Source organism: Nycticebus coucang, chromosome X, assembly GCF_027406575.1.
Source record: "Nycticebus coucang isolate mNycCou1 chromosome X, mNycCou1.pri, whole genome shotgun sequence".
Classification (NCBI taxonomy): Eukaryota; Metazoa; Chordata; class Mammalia; order Primates; family Lorisidae; genus Nycticebus; species Nycticebus coucang.
Genome location: NC_069804.1, coordinates 1,196,414 through 1,213,137, shown reverse-complemented (window position 1 = coordinate 1,213,137; position 16,724 = coordinate 1,196,414). Strand labels below are relative to the sequence as shown.

The 16,724-nt window shown below is 51.6% G+C and overlaps 1 protein-coding gene across 2 annotated transcripts in view; it reads left to right on the top strand.

The window, feature by feature from the left end:
- P2RY8 (P2Y receptor family member 8) overlaps nucleotides 1-15,393 on the top strand; it is a 65,893-nt gene extending 50,500 nt beyond the window's left edge. The window contains exons 2-4 of one of the 2 annotated variants that reach the window (XM_053579686.1): nucleotides 7,267-7,343; nucleotides 10,492-10,690; nucleotides 12,375-15,393. In XM_053579686.1, coding sequence (XP_053435661.1) covers nucleotides 12,422-13,498 — 1,077 coding nt within the window. In that variant the 5' untranslated portion in view covers nucleotides 7,267-7,343; nucleotides 10,492-10,690; nucleotides 12,375-12,421 and the 3' untranslated portion in view covers nucleotides 13,499-15,393. The remainder of the gene's footprint in view (nucleotides 1-7,266; nucleotides 7,344-10,491; nucleotides 10,691-12,374) is intronic. The other variant, XM_053579685.1, reaches the window with a different exon arrangement.
- Nucleotides 15,394-16,724: the final 1,331 nt, after the last annotated feature.

Here is a 16,724-nt window from a genome sequence, read left to right as displayed (position 1 = left end):
ACATCCATCTACCCAGCCACACACCCATCCATCCATCACCCATCCACCTACCCACCTATCCATCCATTCATCCACACATACTTCCACACATTTCTTATTCACTCACCCACCCATAAATACATCCATACACCCACAAACCCATCCATCTACCCATCCATCCACCCATCCTCCCATCCATCCATCCACTCACCCATCCAACCATCCATCTATCCACCACCCAATCAGCCATCCATCCAGTATCCACACATTCATCTCATCCACCCCCATCTCTGCCTTCATCTTCATATAGCCTTCTCCTCTGTGTGTCTGTACCCAAATAATCCTTTCTTATAAGGATGCCATTCATATTGGATTATAGGGGTTCACCCTACTCCATTATGACCTCATTTAAACTTAACTAATTACACCTTCTAAGACTGAATTTCCAATTAGCTCATATACTGAAGTGTTGGGAGTTAAATTTCCATGTGTGGACTTGGGAGGGGGAAGTTATTCAACTCATAACAACCAGAGAGCCTCCCATGATTTTGAGAGTTGCCTATGGTTAATCAGAAAACCCAACACAGCTTCCTCTTCTGGACGGCATTATAGCATTGGCCACAGGCAGACTGGTGCCCAGGACTCACAGCTTCTGTGCAGTCCAGATTCAAATATCTATGACCAGAATTTCAAGGTGTGATTCTCAGATTCTGACCCATGGTCAGAACATCTCCACCTGCACAGGGTGGGCTCCTGGGAGTCTTCTCTCCAAGAACACCCTCAGCACAAGTGGGAGGGGTCCTGAGGCTAGGAGATTCACTCTGGGTGGCATGAAGGTCTGGCATCGCCTGGCTGGAGGGAGGATCTCCGGGGAAGTTACTCTTGTGCTGGAGCGAAATGGTGGTAAGTCCATGGGAGAAGTCATCCCTGACCAGAGCTGACGCTGAACACAGCTCTTTCATCTGCAGGTTGTAGAGTAGTGGGCTGGAAAACTCTCTAAACGGCTCGTAAGAATATTCTTTTCCTTTGACAACTGCATTCAACTGAGCAGTATCCCTCAAAAGATATGCTAGTGTCCTAACTCCCAGAATCTGTGATGAGACCCTGTTTGGAATTAGGGTCTTTAACGAGAAGTCAAGTATCTCCAGATGAGACCATCTTGGATTAGGGAGGGGCCTAAACCGAGTGGCAGGTGTCCTCTTAAGAGACAGCAGAGACGCAGACACAGAGCAGAAGCCACGTGGATACGGAGGCAGAGACTGGAGTGATGTGGCCACAAGCTCAGAGACATCTGGAACCCCCAGGAGCTGGGAGAGTCAGGAAGGAGCCTCCCCTGGAGCCTCCAGAAGGAACTGGATACATCATAATGGGTTGAAGGGTGAACCCCAAAATATACGTTCATGTCCTACCGTCCAGAACCTATGAATAGAATATAATTTGCAAAGAGGGTCTCTACAGATATTACCAGTGAAGGATCTCAAGATGAGACTATCCTGAATCAGGGAGGGCTCTAAATCCAGTGACAGGCGTCCTCCTAAGATACAGCAGAGGAGACACAGACACAGAGGAGAAGCCACGTGGAGATGGAGGCAGAGACTGGAGTGATGTGGCCACAAGCCCAGGGATGCCTGGAGCCCCCAGGAGCTGGGAGAGGCAGGAAGGAGCCTTCCCTGGGGCCTCCGGAAGGAAGTGGATATAATAGTAATGGGTTGAATGGTGACCCCCAAATAGATGTCCATGATCTATTACCCAGAAACTATGAACAGAATATTATTTGCAATAGAGTCTCCGCAGATGTAGTTAGTGAAAGATCTTATGAGGAGACCATTCTGGACTAGGGAGGGCCCTAAACCCAGTGACAGGCGTCCTCCTGAGAGACAGCAGAGGAGACACAGACACAGAGGAGAAGCCACGTGGAGATGGAGGCAGAGACTGGAGTGATGTGGCCACAAGCCCAGGGACACCTGGAGCCCCCAGGAGCTGGGAGAGGCAGGAAGGAGCCTCCTGTGGGGCCTATGGAGGGAGCGGCCCTGAGACACCTGCACCTCCAGGGCTGGGGGAGGACAAATTCCTGCTGTTTCAAGCCCCTGGTTTGTGGTGTTTTGTTATGACAACTGCACAGACTCACCCAGTTGCTCATCTAATTCATCTTCATAGAACACCCAGAGTTCACCAACGTCTTCACCTGTGCTGGATCACTCTGTACTCACAGCCACCCTCCCCGGATAAGAGAGTAGATTTGACAAGGTAACTGAGGTTGAGGATGTGGACTAAGGTCTGACCACTGGCCAGAGGCAGTGCACGATCTGAGTGCCTCAACTCACCAGTGCTTCCTGCGGCAGAAGCTGTGAGCTCAGCTCCGCTGCCGCAGCAAGTCTCATGAGCAACTTCTGTGGGATGTGGCCCACCCTGAGTGAGAAAGAAGCCCAGCTGCCCCTGCACGGCACTTTGAGGAGCCTCGGAGAGCTCACCTGCATGTGCCCCATGACAACCCCCTCCGACATCACCAAAGCCGCCATCTGCTCAGCCTCTTTTCCTCCGTGTACCTAGAGTGGTGTGTCCCCTGGCTTTGTGGTTGTCTGCCCTACCTAAGTGCCACAAACTGGGTTTGTCAAACATCAAAAAAGCTGAGAAAGGACAGCAGCCCTACAGTGGGGTCCTGGCTTGTGGCTCCCCAGTTTCAGGAGCCTCTTGGCCCTCCACACTCGGGAAGCACAGATTGTTGTTAGAAAACAATGGTCATGCAAAAGGTATCAGTACCAGTGTGCACTCCATGCTACTGGTTGGGAGGTGAGTTTCACCTTATCCTTGCCCCAACCCTATAAGGTCCACCCCAGCCAAGGCTGAAGGTCGCTGTGTGACCAGCCTTCAACAGTGGCTTTCTAGGGTGCACCGTGTTTAAACATGATAGCTTTATTAATAACAGCCAAAAGGTAAACATAACCCACATGCCCATCAACAGGTGGATGGTCCTTCCACACCATGGGATATTATCCAGTAATGAGGCTCTGACACCTGCCACAATGTGGATCAACCTCGGAGATGCCACACTGAGTGAAGGAAGCCAGACAGAAAAGGCCACATAACATGTGATTCCATTTGCATGAGACATCTGCAAGAGGTGAACCCAGAGACAAAACCAGTCTCGTGGCTCGGCCCCTGTAGCACAGTGGTTACAGCACCAGCCACATACACCAAGGGTCGCAGGCTCGAATCCGGCCCAGGCCAGCTAAACAACAATGACAACTGCAACAAAAAACAGCCGAGTGTTGTGGCAGGCGCCTGTAGTCCCAGCTACTTGGGAGGCTGAGGCAAGAAAATCCCTTAAGCCCAAGACCTTGCGGTTGCTGCGAGCTGTGATGCCACAGCACTCTATCCAGAGTGACATAGTGAAACTCTGTCTCAAAAAAAACAAAACCCTGGTGTCATGGTCATCCAGGGCTGTGGACAGGAAGGACAGGGATGTGATGGTTCTAGGGTCCAAGTTTCTTTAGGGGGCTGGTGAAAGTGTTCCAGAAGTGCAACTTCCATATCTATTCATCTATTTAAAAAAAATCTATTAAAAAAACACTTCAAGCAAAAGTACTTATCAGTTAAGCAAAAAGACAAAGAACATTAACTCTACTGAACTGTGTCGGGGGGGGGGTCGGGACGTTATGGTCTGTCAGTAATCTGTTGATAAGGCTGGTTCTTTTAATGAGGAGGAGATGGCACCAGCTTTCAACAGGTAAGAAACTTTGGTAAATTTGTCATCCCAGACCCAAGTGAGGTTTCCTGCACAGACGATCTTGGCCCCAAGTGCCCACCTGTGGCCAGTCCCTTGCTCCACACAGCTCAGAGTCCAGACATTTACTCAGAGAGCCACGTCAGCAAGAGAAGACCGTTGTGCTCATTTGATACGATTTCCATCCTGCTGTTCTGGCCGCGGCGGCAGCCCAAACCACAAGCGCTTGGTATTTCAGGGAAGCTGGTGTCGGTTAGACGTGATCTCTTGATTAACCACCCGTGGCTCTCTGCCAGCTGTTCTCTGGAGGGCAGGCACCAGGAGGCCCCTGGGGGCAGCTGTGTGCAGACCCACCATTGCAGGAGACCTGGGTGGTGTAAATCCGAAAACAACCTCCATGTAGACGTGGGGCCTGGCGCGTGAGGCAGCTCTTGCCACACTTTCAACGGCGCGTGGTATTTAAATGTGCACAACTAAACAGGGGCAGCCATCTAGGCAATTACAGCAGGGCACTCCCAGCCGCCCCAGCAGAGGTGGGACGAGCATCCCCCCAACACCACACTGACCACAGAAACCCATGGGACCGGCCACTCCTGGGGAATTATTTCCATTTCTAGACATCCTAAGTGTCCCCATGATGGACACTGTTTTGGTGCCAGTTTGCAGCCAACCAAAACCCTGAGAAGCAAGTGTCCACTCTTCCCCTCCCTGAAACCCCAGGTGGACAGAGGTGGCCAGGGGCCTCGGGGGAGCAGGGCTGGGCCCACGCACAACCGTAGGATTCACACCTGGGTGCGCCCAAGCACGGCAGAAAGCTTCACTCTCAAACTGAAACTCCGGTCTTTATAAAATTAGTTTGAGGAAGCTTTTTCCACCATGGCTTGAAACAGCAGGTTTTTGCCAGAGGAGGAAGAAACTGTGATTCAGAGGCATGCTTTGAAATGGGAGTTAAACTCTAGAAACACGTTGAAGGCTACCGGGTTGGGGGCTAGCAGAAGGACCATTCCTGGCCCTTGGAATACCTTGTATCCTGCTGACAGATGGCTTGAAAGTGATGCCCCCAGGGCAAAAGTGCCAACAGCCTGGTGTACTCTCTGCTGAGTCTGGGGGTTTCCATTCAACAAAGTGTGGACCACACAGTATGACCCTGTTGCATGCTGCTTCCTGGTTGAGTCCCCACAATGGATTCCTGCTTTGCCGTTTTGCATGTGGTTGAGATGAATCGTTCCCCTGTCATTGCTTCCTGGTGACCTGTGTAGACAGTGTGTGCTTCTAGCCTAGGGAGCAGAATTGCTGTTAGGATGGCCCTGGGGGCAGATGGTGACTTCAGGGCTCCGTCCATGGAAGATAGTGAGCCACATGTGAGGTTTGTTACATGATGGGGTCGACCTGCCCAGGGGGGCCTCGAGCCCAATGCTAGAAGCACACACTGTCTGCACAGACCCCCAGGAAGCAAAAACAGGGGGATAGTTTACCTCAACCACATGCAAAAAAGCAAAGCAGGAATCCATTGTGAGGGCTCAGCCAGGAAGCAGCATGCAACAGGGTCACGCTATATGGTCCACATTTACTGGATGGGAAAGCCCCTGACCTCCCCTCCTGGACTGAATCTATCCGAAAGATCCTGTCTACCTTTCACTTTCATGCAATTATCGCTGTTTACCCCAATCTTTTCCCTAGTTCTAATCCTGAGGCTAAAACGAGTGCTAACACTGACCTAGCCTAACACGAGCCCCAGCCTTAAGCCTGATGCAAAGATGAACCCTAACCCTAACCCTAATGTTAAGCCTAACCCACACCCTACCATTAAGCCTAACCCTAGTCCTAGCCCTAATCCTGAGCATAACACAAGCCCTAACACTATGCCAAACCTTACTAAGCCCTACCCTTAACCCTAACCTTAACTCACACCAGAACTCTAACACTAACCCTAACATTAACCCTCACCCCAACTCTACCCCAACCATAACCTTAACCCTCACCCCAAGTCTAAACCTAACCTTAACCATCACCGCAACCCTAACCCTAACCCTAACCCTAACCCTAACACTATGCCAAACTTTACTAAGCCCTACCCTTAACCCTAACCTTAACCCTCACCGGAACTCTAACACTAACCCTAACATTAACCCTCACCCCAACTCTACCCCAACCCTAACCTTAACCCTCACCCCAAGTCCAAACCTAACCTTAACCATCACCGCAACTCTAACCATAACCCTAACACTATGCCAAACCTTACTAAGCCCTACCCTTAACCCTAACCTTAACCCTCACTGGAACTCTAACACTAACCCTAACATTAACCCTCACCCCAACTCTACCCCAACCCTAACCTTAACCCTCACCCCAAGTCTAAACCTAACCTTAAACATCACCCCAACTCTAACCCTAACCCTAACCTTAACCCTCACCCAACTCTCACCCTAATCCTAACCTTAACCCTCACCTCAACTCTAATCCTGACTCTAACCTTAACTCTCACCCCAACTCTAACTCTGACCCTAACCTTAACCCTCACCCCAACTCTAACCCTAACTCTAACCTTAACCTTCACCCCAACTCTAACCCTACCCTTAACCCTAACCTTAACCCACACCCAAACTCTAACCTAACCCTAACCCTAACCCCAACTCTACCCCTAACCCTAACCTTAACCATCACCCCAACTATAACCCTGACCCTAACCTTAACCCCAATTCTAACCCTAACCCTAACCTTAACCCTCACCCAAACTCTAACCCTGACGCTAACCTTAACCCCAAATCTACACCGAACCCTAAACTTAACGCTCACCCCAACTCTAACTCTGACTCTAACCTTAACCCTCACACCAACTCTAACCCTAACTCTAACCTTAACCATCACCCCAACTCTAACCCTACACATAACCCTAACCTTAACCCACACCCAAACTCTAACCCTAAACTTAACCCTACCCCAACTCTACCCCTAACCATAACCTTAACCCTCGCCCAAATTCAAACCCTAACCTTAACCCTTACCCCAACTCTAGACCTAACCCTAACCTTATCCCTCACCCCAACTCTACCCCTAACCCTAACCTTAACCCTTACCCCAACTCTAGACCTAACCCTAATCTTATCCCTCACTCCAACTCTACCCCTAACCCTAACCTTAACCCTCACCCCAACTCTCACCTTAACCCTAACCTTAACCCTCACCCCAACTCTAACCCTGACCCTAACCTTAACCCCAATTCTAACCCTAACCCTAACCTTAACCCTCACCCCAACTCTAACTCTGACCCTAACCTTAACCCTCACCCCAACTCTAACTCTGACCCTAACCTTAACCCTCACCCCAACTCTAACTCTGACCCTAACCTTAACCCTCACCCCAACTCTAACTCTGACCCTAACCTTAACCCTCACCCCATCTCTACCCCTAACCTTAACCCCTAACCCTCACCCTAGCCCTAACTCTATCCTTACCCCTAATCCATCTTGTCTGTCTTAGTGTCAGGAATTCAGGAGGAAAATGAACAAGTTTTTCTAGCAACTTCTGTCAGTTCACGTTGTTTAACATTTCCATTCATTCAGAGGCACTGATGCGTCTTCAGGCACTGTGCAGTCTCTTTTCTGAAGGCCAAACCCACAGGGGCCAAAGGATGCTCAAGGTGAGTGTAGAGACCATGCTGGAAGGACACTTGGCTGCTGGATGAGTGAAAATGGTTGTGTTTCTCAGAGAGGCCTGAGAGCCAGCCCCTGAGCACTGCCTGCCAAGCACAAGCCAGAAACAAAAATAAATGCAACAGGAAAGGCCCAGTGTCTGGAGCAAGATGACCCCAGCTTGGGGACTACTTACTGACCTGTGAGCCCTGAGAAGTTGCTGCTTGACTGGAAAGCTCGAAGCCTGGTCTGTAAAACATGAGCACACAAGAGGCTGCCCCTCAACATACCACAGATGGCTGCATGACCTGTGGGGCAGGAAGAGAAAACAGCTACCCTTGTCTGTGTTAGCACAACAGCTCACAGCACCAGCAAGTGCCTCCCATAGCAGTAGTCTGGGGCCATCAGTATAATGCACCCATAGCAGTAGCCTGAAGCCATTAATAATATAACACAGCCACAGCAATGACCCGGGGCCATCAGTGTAGTGTACCCTTAACGGTAACCTGAGACTGTCAGTATAACGCAGCCCCAGCAGTGGCCTGGGGGCATTAGTATGATGCATCCACAGCAGTAGCCCAGAGCCATCAGCAGAAAATGTCTACAGCTGTAGCCTGCAGCCATCAGTATAATGAACACACAGCAGTATCTCAGGGCCATCTGAATAATGCAGCCACAGCAGTGACCTGGGGCCATCAGTATAATGCACCCATAGCAGTAGCCTGAAAACCGTTAGTATAACACAGCCACAGCAATGACCTGGGGCCATCAGTATAGTGTACCCATAACAGTAGCCTGAGACCATCAGTATAATGCAGCACTCACAGTTATAGTATGATGCACTCACAGCAGTAGCCTGGAGCCATCGCCATAAAATGTCCACAGCAATAGCCTGCAGCCATCGGTATAATGCACACATAGCAGTAGCCTGGAGCCATCTCCAACTGCCTTAAAAAATGCCATAGACTGGGAGACTGCATGAGGTGGTAGATATGTTAATCACTTAACTGGGGAGATCACATCACAAGGGCTATCATACCCTAAATCAAATCAGCACCTTGTACACCTGAAACACATACAACTTGCACCCAGCAGTTACACCTCTAGAAAGCTGGGGGTGGTAGAGTATACTGTATAGTAAGTGGCTTATGAACATGTATTTCCCACAGTTCTGGAAGCTATGGTCACCTTCAAAGTACTCCCTTGGGCCATCTGATGACCACAGTGATATTCAGCAATGAGATATGAAGCACTTTTGTTAGGATAATTCCGTGAACTTAATTGTCAGACCTTGTATGATGACAGCACCGGTGGCCATTCCAGAAAAGTGCTTTGAAGGGTGAACTAGGAGCTGGTGTCCGTGTGTAGCTTCCCAAGGGCAGAACCTTGAAGGTGACCAGGGTGACTTCCAGCAATGAGGTAGGTAGCACTTTTTCTAGGATGAGTTCCTTAACTGAATTGTCAGACCTCGTGTATCTGCACTAGAATAGACCTTCAGTAGAATATACATGTGCCAGATAAATACACACCTATGTATCACAGGATAGACATACAATAAAATATATGTATGTGTATATATCCACACACACGTGCCCTGGGACATACCTTCGGTAGAATGTGGGTGCATGTGTACAGACGCACACATACGCAATGCCAGGTAGGGGCTCACTCACCCCCTGTACCCTTGGTTCTGCATCTGTGGATTCAACCAGTCTAGGACTGAAAATAAATTTTAAAATAACAAAACAATGAAATATAGTACACAAAGGTACAGTAGAACAACCACTTGTAGGGCATTTACATTGTATTGGGCACTTTGAGTAACGTAGAGATGATTTAACATAGATGTATGGATGGTATGCAAAGACTGCCCCGTTTTATAGCAGGGCTTTGAGCATCTGGGGATGTGGGCATCCGCTCAGGGGCCCAGGAACCATAGCCACGTATGTGTGTGTGTATCTGTATGTATCTAAAGAAGTTTATTTTAAGAAATCAGTTCGTGTAATCGTTATGAAGTCAGCGGAGCAGGTCAGCAGGCTGGGAACTCAGGGAGGTGTTGACGCTGTGATCTGGACGCAGAAACTGCTTTCTTCTCCAGGAAAACTCAGTGTATGGTGTTCAATCCTTCAGTTGATTGGGGAGATGTAAATGTCTATGGAGACAGATCTGTGTGGATATGTGATAGGGTGGGTGGATGTGTAAATGGGTGGATGGATAAATGGACGGGTGGATGAGTAGACAGGTAGAATGGATGGATAGATTGATCAATAGATTGACAGATGGTTAGGAATGTGGATAGAATAGATGGATAGACAGATAGCTTCATGAGAGTTAGGATGGATAGATTGATAAATATAGATAGAAGAGACAGATGAATACATTGATTGATTTATTGATAGAATAGATTGATAGATTGCAGTATACCAGGTGTCCATAAAGTTCGTGTGCAATCTTAAATTGCACACTATTTTAAATTGCACGTGAACTTCATGGACAGCCTGAAGTGTTGATCTAATAGATAAATAGAATGATTGATAGATATAGATAGATTGATAGGATAGACGGCTAGACTGATGGATGTGATAAGGATGATAGGATAGATGGATAGAGGGATAGACTGATTGATACATATAAATAAATTGATAGAATAGACAGATGGAAAGATTGATACATACTGACAGAATATTGGATACATTTTTATATATATAGATAGATGATGTATATTGATAGAATCGATGGATAGATTGATAGATATAGATAGATTGATATATCTTGATAGAATCGATGGATAGATTGATGGATATAGATAGATTGATAGGATGGATAAATTGATGGATGAATATAGATAATAAGATGGATGGATAGATTGATGATAGAATAGACAGATTAGAAGGACAGATGGAAAGACCAATTGGTTGACAGATGACAGATGGGGATAGATAGATAGAACAGATGGATAGATAAATATAAAGACAGATAGCTCTGTGATGGATGAATGGATGGCTGATGCTTACACAGGAGACACCAGACTGTGGGGCTGGCCCCTCCTAAGTCTTTAGGGCAGACCAGAAGGCTGGAAACCCAGCCAGAAGCTCCTTCTGCGTTTTGGAGGCACCAACTTGCTCTTTCTCAGGAAACCTCTGCTTTTGTTTTCAGGTCTTCAACTGCCCGGGTGAGGCCCACCCGGGTCACTGAGGATAATCTCCTTCAGGGAAAGCTGACTGACTGTGGACTCTGAGCACACTACAGACACCTGGACGGCAGGCCCGGCCCAGTTGTCCAGCTGTACACACACCTGGAGCTGTGGCCAAGCCCTGTGCACACAGAGCACTGACCATCCCCGTCACTTTCCCAGGTAGGGTCTTCCTGGGGCCTCTGCCTTCCAAGGACGGACCTCAGGCAAGGAGGGGTCGCAGCAAGCTCAATACCCAGCCCAGAACACCCCTTGCCCGGTCTCCCATGCTTGGCTTTTCTGTACTGTAGCTTCATCTTTAAACTCAGTATTTTCATTAATGCACCCAGCTGTGCCAGGCCTTGGCATGGGGTAAACAAAACTGCCAAGGTCTAGGATTGTCCCAGTATTATTAGATACATTCATTGCACGGACTCCCCCACAAGGAGTCAATATTTGGGGAATGTTTCAGGAGCTTATTTGCAACCTCCAGACAAGAAACAAGATGTAAAATGCAAAGGGTCACATTAAAGCCAGTCAGGTGCTTTTTTTGTTTGTTTGTTTGTTTTGTTTTGTTCTTTTGTCTCACCTACGGCTTTTAGCTGGACGTGTGGTCCCTCCTGAGCCCCTTCTGGGTGTCTCTCTGGTTCTATCTTACTCCCAGGGCTTTGGGGATGCTGTTAGGATTAAAGAGCCAGTCTCATTTTGGTCATACTGATTTGTCATACCTTGAGGCGTACAGTATCCCTTCCGAGCCCAGGCATCAAGCTAAATGCCTTTTAAATAAGTTTGTTAAGAGGACACCAAAGGCACTGCCTGTCACATGCCTTGGGGCAACCAGAGAAGGGAGAGGCACTTTTGTGCACCATTGGCGAAGAGAGACCAAGGGATTTCTCTATGGTCTGGGTGGCCCCCAGGCCAAGACTCCCCCCCATCAGGGCCAGGAGTGTGAGGTCAGCAGTCTCCACAGCCCTCTGGATGTCCGGAGAAGGCGGCAGTGCAAAGTTAAGGGAGCCTTGGTCAGCTGGGCCGCCAACCTACAGGCACAGCACCCCCATGTGGCCAGAGGAGGGCAGTTTCTGCAACCCCTAGCTTAACTTAGCTGGGCACCCCAACTTCTTCTCAAGTGCAAATGAGGATCTGGGGCTCAAAGCACTCAAAGCAGTCTTTGGAAGATTCTGCCCACTTGTAGGGTGATTTTGCAGCAGGAAACAAGGTTGCTTTCAGGGTCACTCACTGGGTAACCCTGTAACACTGTCTGATGTCCTCATGGGCCCAACAGGGAAGTCACTGCTCCGTTCTTCACAGCGTGCATCCCATGCTTCCAAATAGAAACAGGGAAGGACAAAAAAAAAAAATGACCATGCATCTACTGGCCCCAGTTGGGTCCCAGCACACAAGTGGAGGGCAGGTCCCTGAGCTTCATGGGGCCAGGAGCAGCCTTTCTCTGTGTGCTGCCATGTATCTTGGTGGTTGAATTGTGGGTGGTTCTTATTTGTTCTGTGTGCTTTTCTATTCACACCAGACTTTGGGTATTTATTGAAACTTGTTAAGAAAGGAAGACATGAGGAAGGGATGGAAGGAGATTAGGAAAGGAAAGAGAGGAGGGAGGGAGGGAGGGGAGGAGGAAAAGAGGGGAGGAGGGAAGGAAGGGGAGAGAGAAGAAAGGACGTGGGGAGGGAGGGAAAGAAAGAGGGAAGGAAGGAAGGAAAAGAAGGAAGGAGGGAAGGGGAGAAGGGGGAAGGAGGCGGACAGATGTGGGGGATCAGCACTCTCTGCCCCTCCGCTGCCCCTCTGCTGCCCGGCCGCCCCCCTCCCCTGCCCGCCCCACGCTCCCACCCGTCCCCTCACCGGCCTCCCCTTCCAGGCGCCCCCGGAGCTCGCGGCCCCGCCGGCCCGTCCGTCCTCGCGAGCATGGACATGAACATGAGCGGCCCGGACAACGCCACGCTGCAGATGCTGCGGGACCCGGCCATCTCCGTGGCGCTGCCCGTCGTGTACTCGGTGGTGGCGCTGGTCAGCATCCCGGGCAACCTCTTCTCGCTGTGGGTGCTGTGCTTCCACATGGGACCCAAGTCGCCGTCCGTCATCTTCATGATCAACCTGAGCGTCACGGACCTGGCGCTGGCCAGCGTGCTGCCCTTCCAGATCCACTACCACGCCATCGGCAACCACTGGGTGTTCGGCGTGCACATGTGCAAAGCGGTGACCGTGGCCTTCTACGCCAACATGTACTCCAGCATCCTGACCATGACGTGCATCGGCGTGGAGCGCTTCCTGGGCGTGGTGTACCCGCTCAGCTCCGCGCGCTGGCGCCGCCGCCGCTACGCGCTGGCCGCCTGCGCGGGCGCCTGGCTGCTGCTGCTGGGCGCGCTGTCCCCGCTGGTGCGCACTGACCTCACCTACACGGTGGACGCCCTGCGCATCACCACCTGCTTCGACGTGCTCAAAAAGGACATGCTGCCCAGCGTGGCCATGTGGGCCGTGTTCCTCTTCACCATCTTCGTCCTCCTCTTCCTCATCCCCTTTGTGGTCACGGTGGCCTGCTACACGGCCACCATCCTCAAACTGCTGCGGAGCCCCGAGGGCCACAGCCGGGAGCAGCGGCGGCGCTCCGTGTACCTGGCCGTCGTGGTGCTCCTGGCCTTCGTCACCTGCTTCGCTCCCAACAACTTCGTGCTCCTGACGCACATCGTCAGCCGCCTGTTCTACGACCGCAGCTACTACCACGTGTACAAGCTGACGCTGTGCCTCAGCTGCCTCAACAACTGCCTCGACCCCTTCGTCTACTATTTCGCCTCGCGCGAGTTCCAGCTACGCCTCCGGGGCTACCTGCGCTGCGGCCGGCCGCCCCTCGACAGCCAAGACGCGGGCCGCGACAGCCTGTTCTCCGCGCGGACGCTGTCTGCGCGCTCCGCGTCCTGCACCGCCGAGGACGGGCTGGACGCTGCCGGCAGACCCGGGCGGCAGAGGCGCGTGAGCGAGTTCTGAGCCCGGGGCTGGGGCGCGGGGTCGGGGGAGCAGCGGGCGGGCGGCTGCGGCGCGCAGAGTTTGCCACCTTTGGCATCGCCGCCTTCGGGGCGCGCTGGGGAGAGGAACGCCCTCCTAGGCAGGCTCTCACCGAGGATAGAAAAAAGCAAAGCAGCCGGCATAGACCCCTTCGTTTTCCGGGAGGTGGAAGCAGCCTCCGGAGGGTCTGCCCTGCCTTGGGGAGGAGACGCCCAGGCTCCACGAGGGGGCTGTTTGTCTCCATAGGGTTCCTGGGTATGCCCCTGACGGCCGTCTGTTTTATCCACATTGGTGACCTTCTCCTACGCGATCATCTTCAGGACCGGCTGTCGCCTGGGGGTCTCAACCTCCCAACCCTTCCCACCCCCCACCTCCCCACACCCCAGTCCTGCTGCAAACTGGAATTGGCGCATTTGTGTCTTTTGCTCAGGGTCTCGGCTCTCCTGTGATCCATCAAGGACAGGCCCTGGGAGCTCTCCGTCACGGGGTCCCCCCTCTGTCAGCACAGCTGCCCTCCTCTGCTTAGAGGGAGGCCGATTCCTTTCCTGCTTCAGCCCGACTCCCAGGGACTCCCCAAGGACAGGATGTTCCCCTCAAGACCCCAGAACCTGCTCAGGGCCCCCATCCCTTGCCTGAGCGTGAGACCCACTGAGGCCAGGCTGTGTAAGGAAGCTCTGTGAGACCTGTGGGGTGCAGCTTGCCTTGGGGGTTCCCACCTGCACCCCTCCAGCTCCCATTCTTCATGGAGGGCCCCTGCCCACTGTGCCTCCTGACATGGTCCTTACATCATGCTCCTTCCCACCAGCCTGCACCTGGCATCTGTCCCCAAGACTCTTTAGGGACCTGTACCCAGGGATGGTGGGGACCCCACAGACCTGCAGGGGTGCCTGCCCCAGCACCTGCAGGCCACATGGGCCATCCCTATGGTGTGGCATGTCTCTGCCTTTTCCCTGAGCCTGGAATGTGCCTGCAGTGGTTTGGGGACAAGAGGAGACCCCCATCTCCGAGGCTCTGAACAGCCAAGACAGCAAAGTTCTGTGGATCTGGGGGTTTATGTGGAACAGTAGAGGTCAGCTCCTTGTACAAAATGTGGAAGAATTGGAGTCCAGGCTGCCTTGAGAGAGAAAGGCCTTTCCAGAATGTGCACAGGGACAGCCGGCCTTTTGGCCAGGGCATCAGGGACCTCCAGGACAGGATGGCTTTGGGAAGGCTGCCTGTGCTTCCTGTGGCCTGGGATTTTGATGGAGACACTCTGAGGCTGACGATAGGAGGGTTCCTATCCCCTGTTGTCATTAAAAAGATATGTTTGTTTTGCTGTCTCCCCCTCCTCTAACCCATCATACCTGGAATTTTAGAATGGAGGTTATTTGGGAATAAGGTCTTTACGATTGTAACTAATTAGAGTGAGGTCATGGAGAATTTACAGAGGGCCTTAAGTCCAGCGACAGGTGTTCTTAAAGGAAGACCAGACTCAGACACAGAGGAGAAGCCACGTGGAGATGGAGGCAGAGCCTAGAGTGATGTGGCCACAAGCCCAGGGTACACCTGGAGCCCCCAGGAGCTGGGAGAGGTAGGAAGGAGCCTCTCTGGGGCCTCCAGAAGGAACTGGATACAGTGTAAGGGGTTGGATGGTGACCCCAAAATGCATACCCATGTCCTATCACCCAGGAACCATGATTGAGACACAGTTTGGCAATAGGGTCTCTGCAGATGTAATTAGTGAAGAAGGATCTTGAGATAAGACCATCCTAGATGAGGAAGGGCCTCAAATCCAGTGCCTCCTAAGAGGCAGCAGAGGAGACTCAGACATAGAGGAGAAGCCACGTGGAGGAGGCAGAGACTGGAGTGATGTGGCCACAAGCCCAGGGACACCTGGAGCCCCCAGGAGCTGGGAGAGGCAGGAAGGAGCCTCCTCTGGGGCCTCCAGAAGGAACTGGATACAGTGTAAGGGGTTGGATGGTGACCCCAAAATGCATACCCATGTCCTATCACCCAGGAACCATGATTGAGACACAGTTTGGCAATAGGGTCTCTGCAGATGTAATTAGTGAAGAAGGATCTTGAGATGAGACCATCCTAGATGAGGAAGGGCCTCAAATCCAGTGTCTCCTAAGAGGCAGCAGAGGAGACTCAGACATAGAGGAGAAGCCACGTGGAGGAGGCAGAGACTGGAGTGATGTGGCCACAAGCCCAGGGACACCTGGAGCCCCCAAGAGCTGGGAGAGGCAGGAAGGAGCCTCCCCTGGGGCCTGTGGAGGGAGTGGCCCTGAGACACCTGCAGCTCAGACTCCTGGGCTCCAGGGCTGAGGGAGGGTAAATGTCAGGTCACATCTGCTGACACCAAAGACACCCAAAGCCAGTGGCTTTAGAGATGCCGTCATCTTGACCTTAATTGTAGAACTACCCTGTGAAGCAATGAAGAAAAATGCTATAACTGTCTTACCCAGATGGATCAAAAGTCTGAGCTTCCTCAATATGACCTGAACAGACACAGCCACAGTCTAAACCCTCATGGGCAGTGGAGGGAGGAACGCTGGGCTGAAACACAGGCTCAGATGCCCACGGTGAACTGCTGGATTTAAGATGACTTCCTTGGAATCATCTCTCATCTGCACGACACAGGCTCGCTTTGCTCCTGAAACTGCCCAGGCTCCCAACAGAAGAGAACACAGCATTTTCTGAGTCTTCTTCCTGGTTTGTCTTCTGCCAGCCTGGTTTGTTGATGGTGACTATAGCAGGTGGACAGCTGGGGCTTACAGGGCTGGTGTGTGAGCCCATCCATCCTCACTGTGTGTCTGCGGGGAGCTGAGAGCCACCACCCTGAGCCTTCCAAGCCACACTGCAGTTTCCCTTGGGAAACGCCCCTCCTTGGGTAGGTGAAGATGATTGAAAAAAGGCTGATGTGCAAGACCCAGAATTTCCATGAAAGGAGAGGGTGACAGCTGCCTCTGATTCTCTCAGCTGTCCCAAAGCTGAGCCCTAGAAAGCAATGGTTATACAGCAGCATGCATGCTCAAAAACCCTGGGCCCGCAAGAGGCCCCACCTGCACTCACACTGTACGTTCTCTGCGTGAGCCTTGCATGCATCTGACCTGTGAGAAACATCAAAACACCACCTCAAGGAAGCACAAAAAAATACCCTAAACCACCTATGAACAAGCCCAGATTAGAGGAAGCCTGTATAGGGAACATCCTTCCCCAAAGGGAC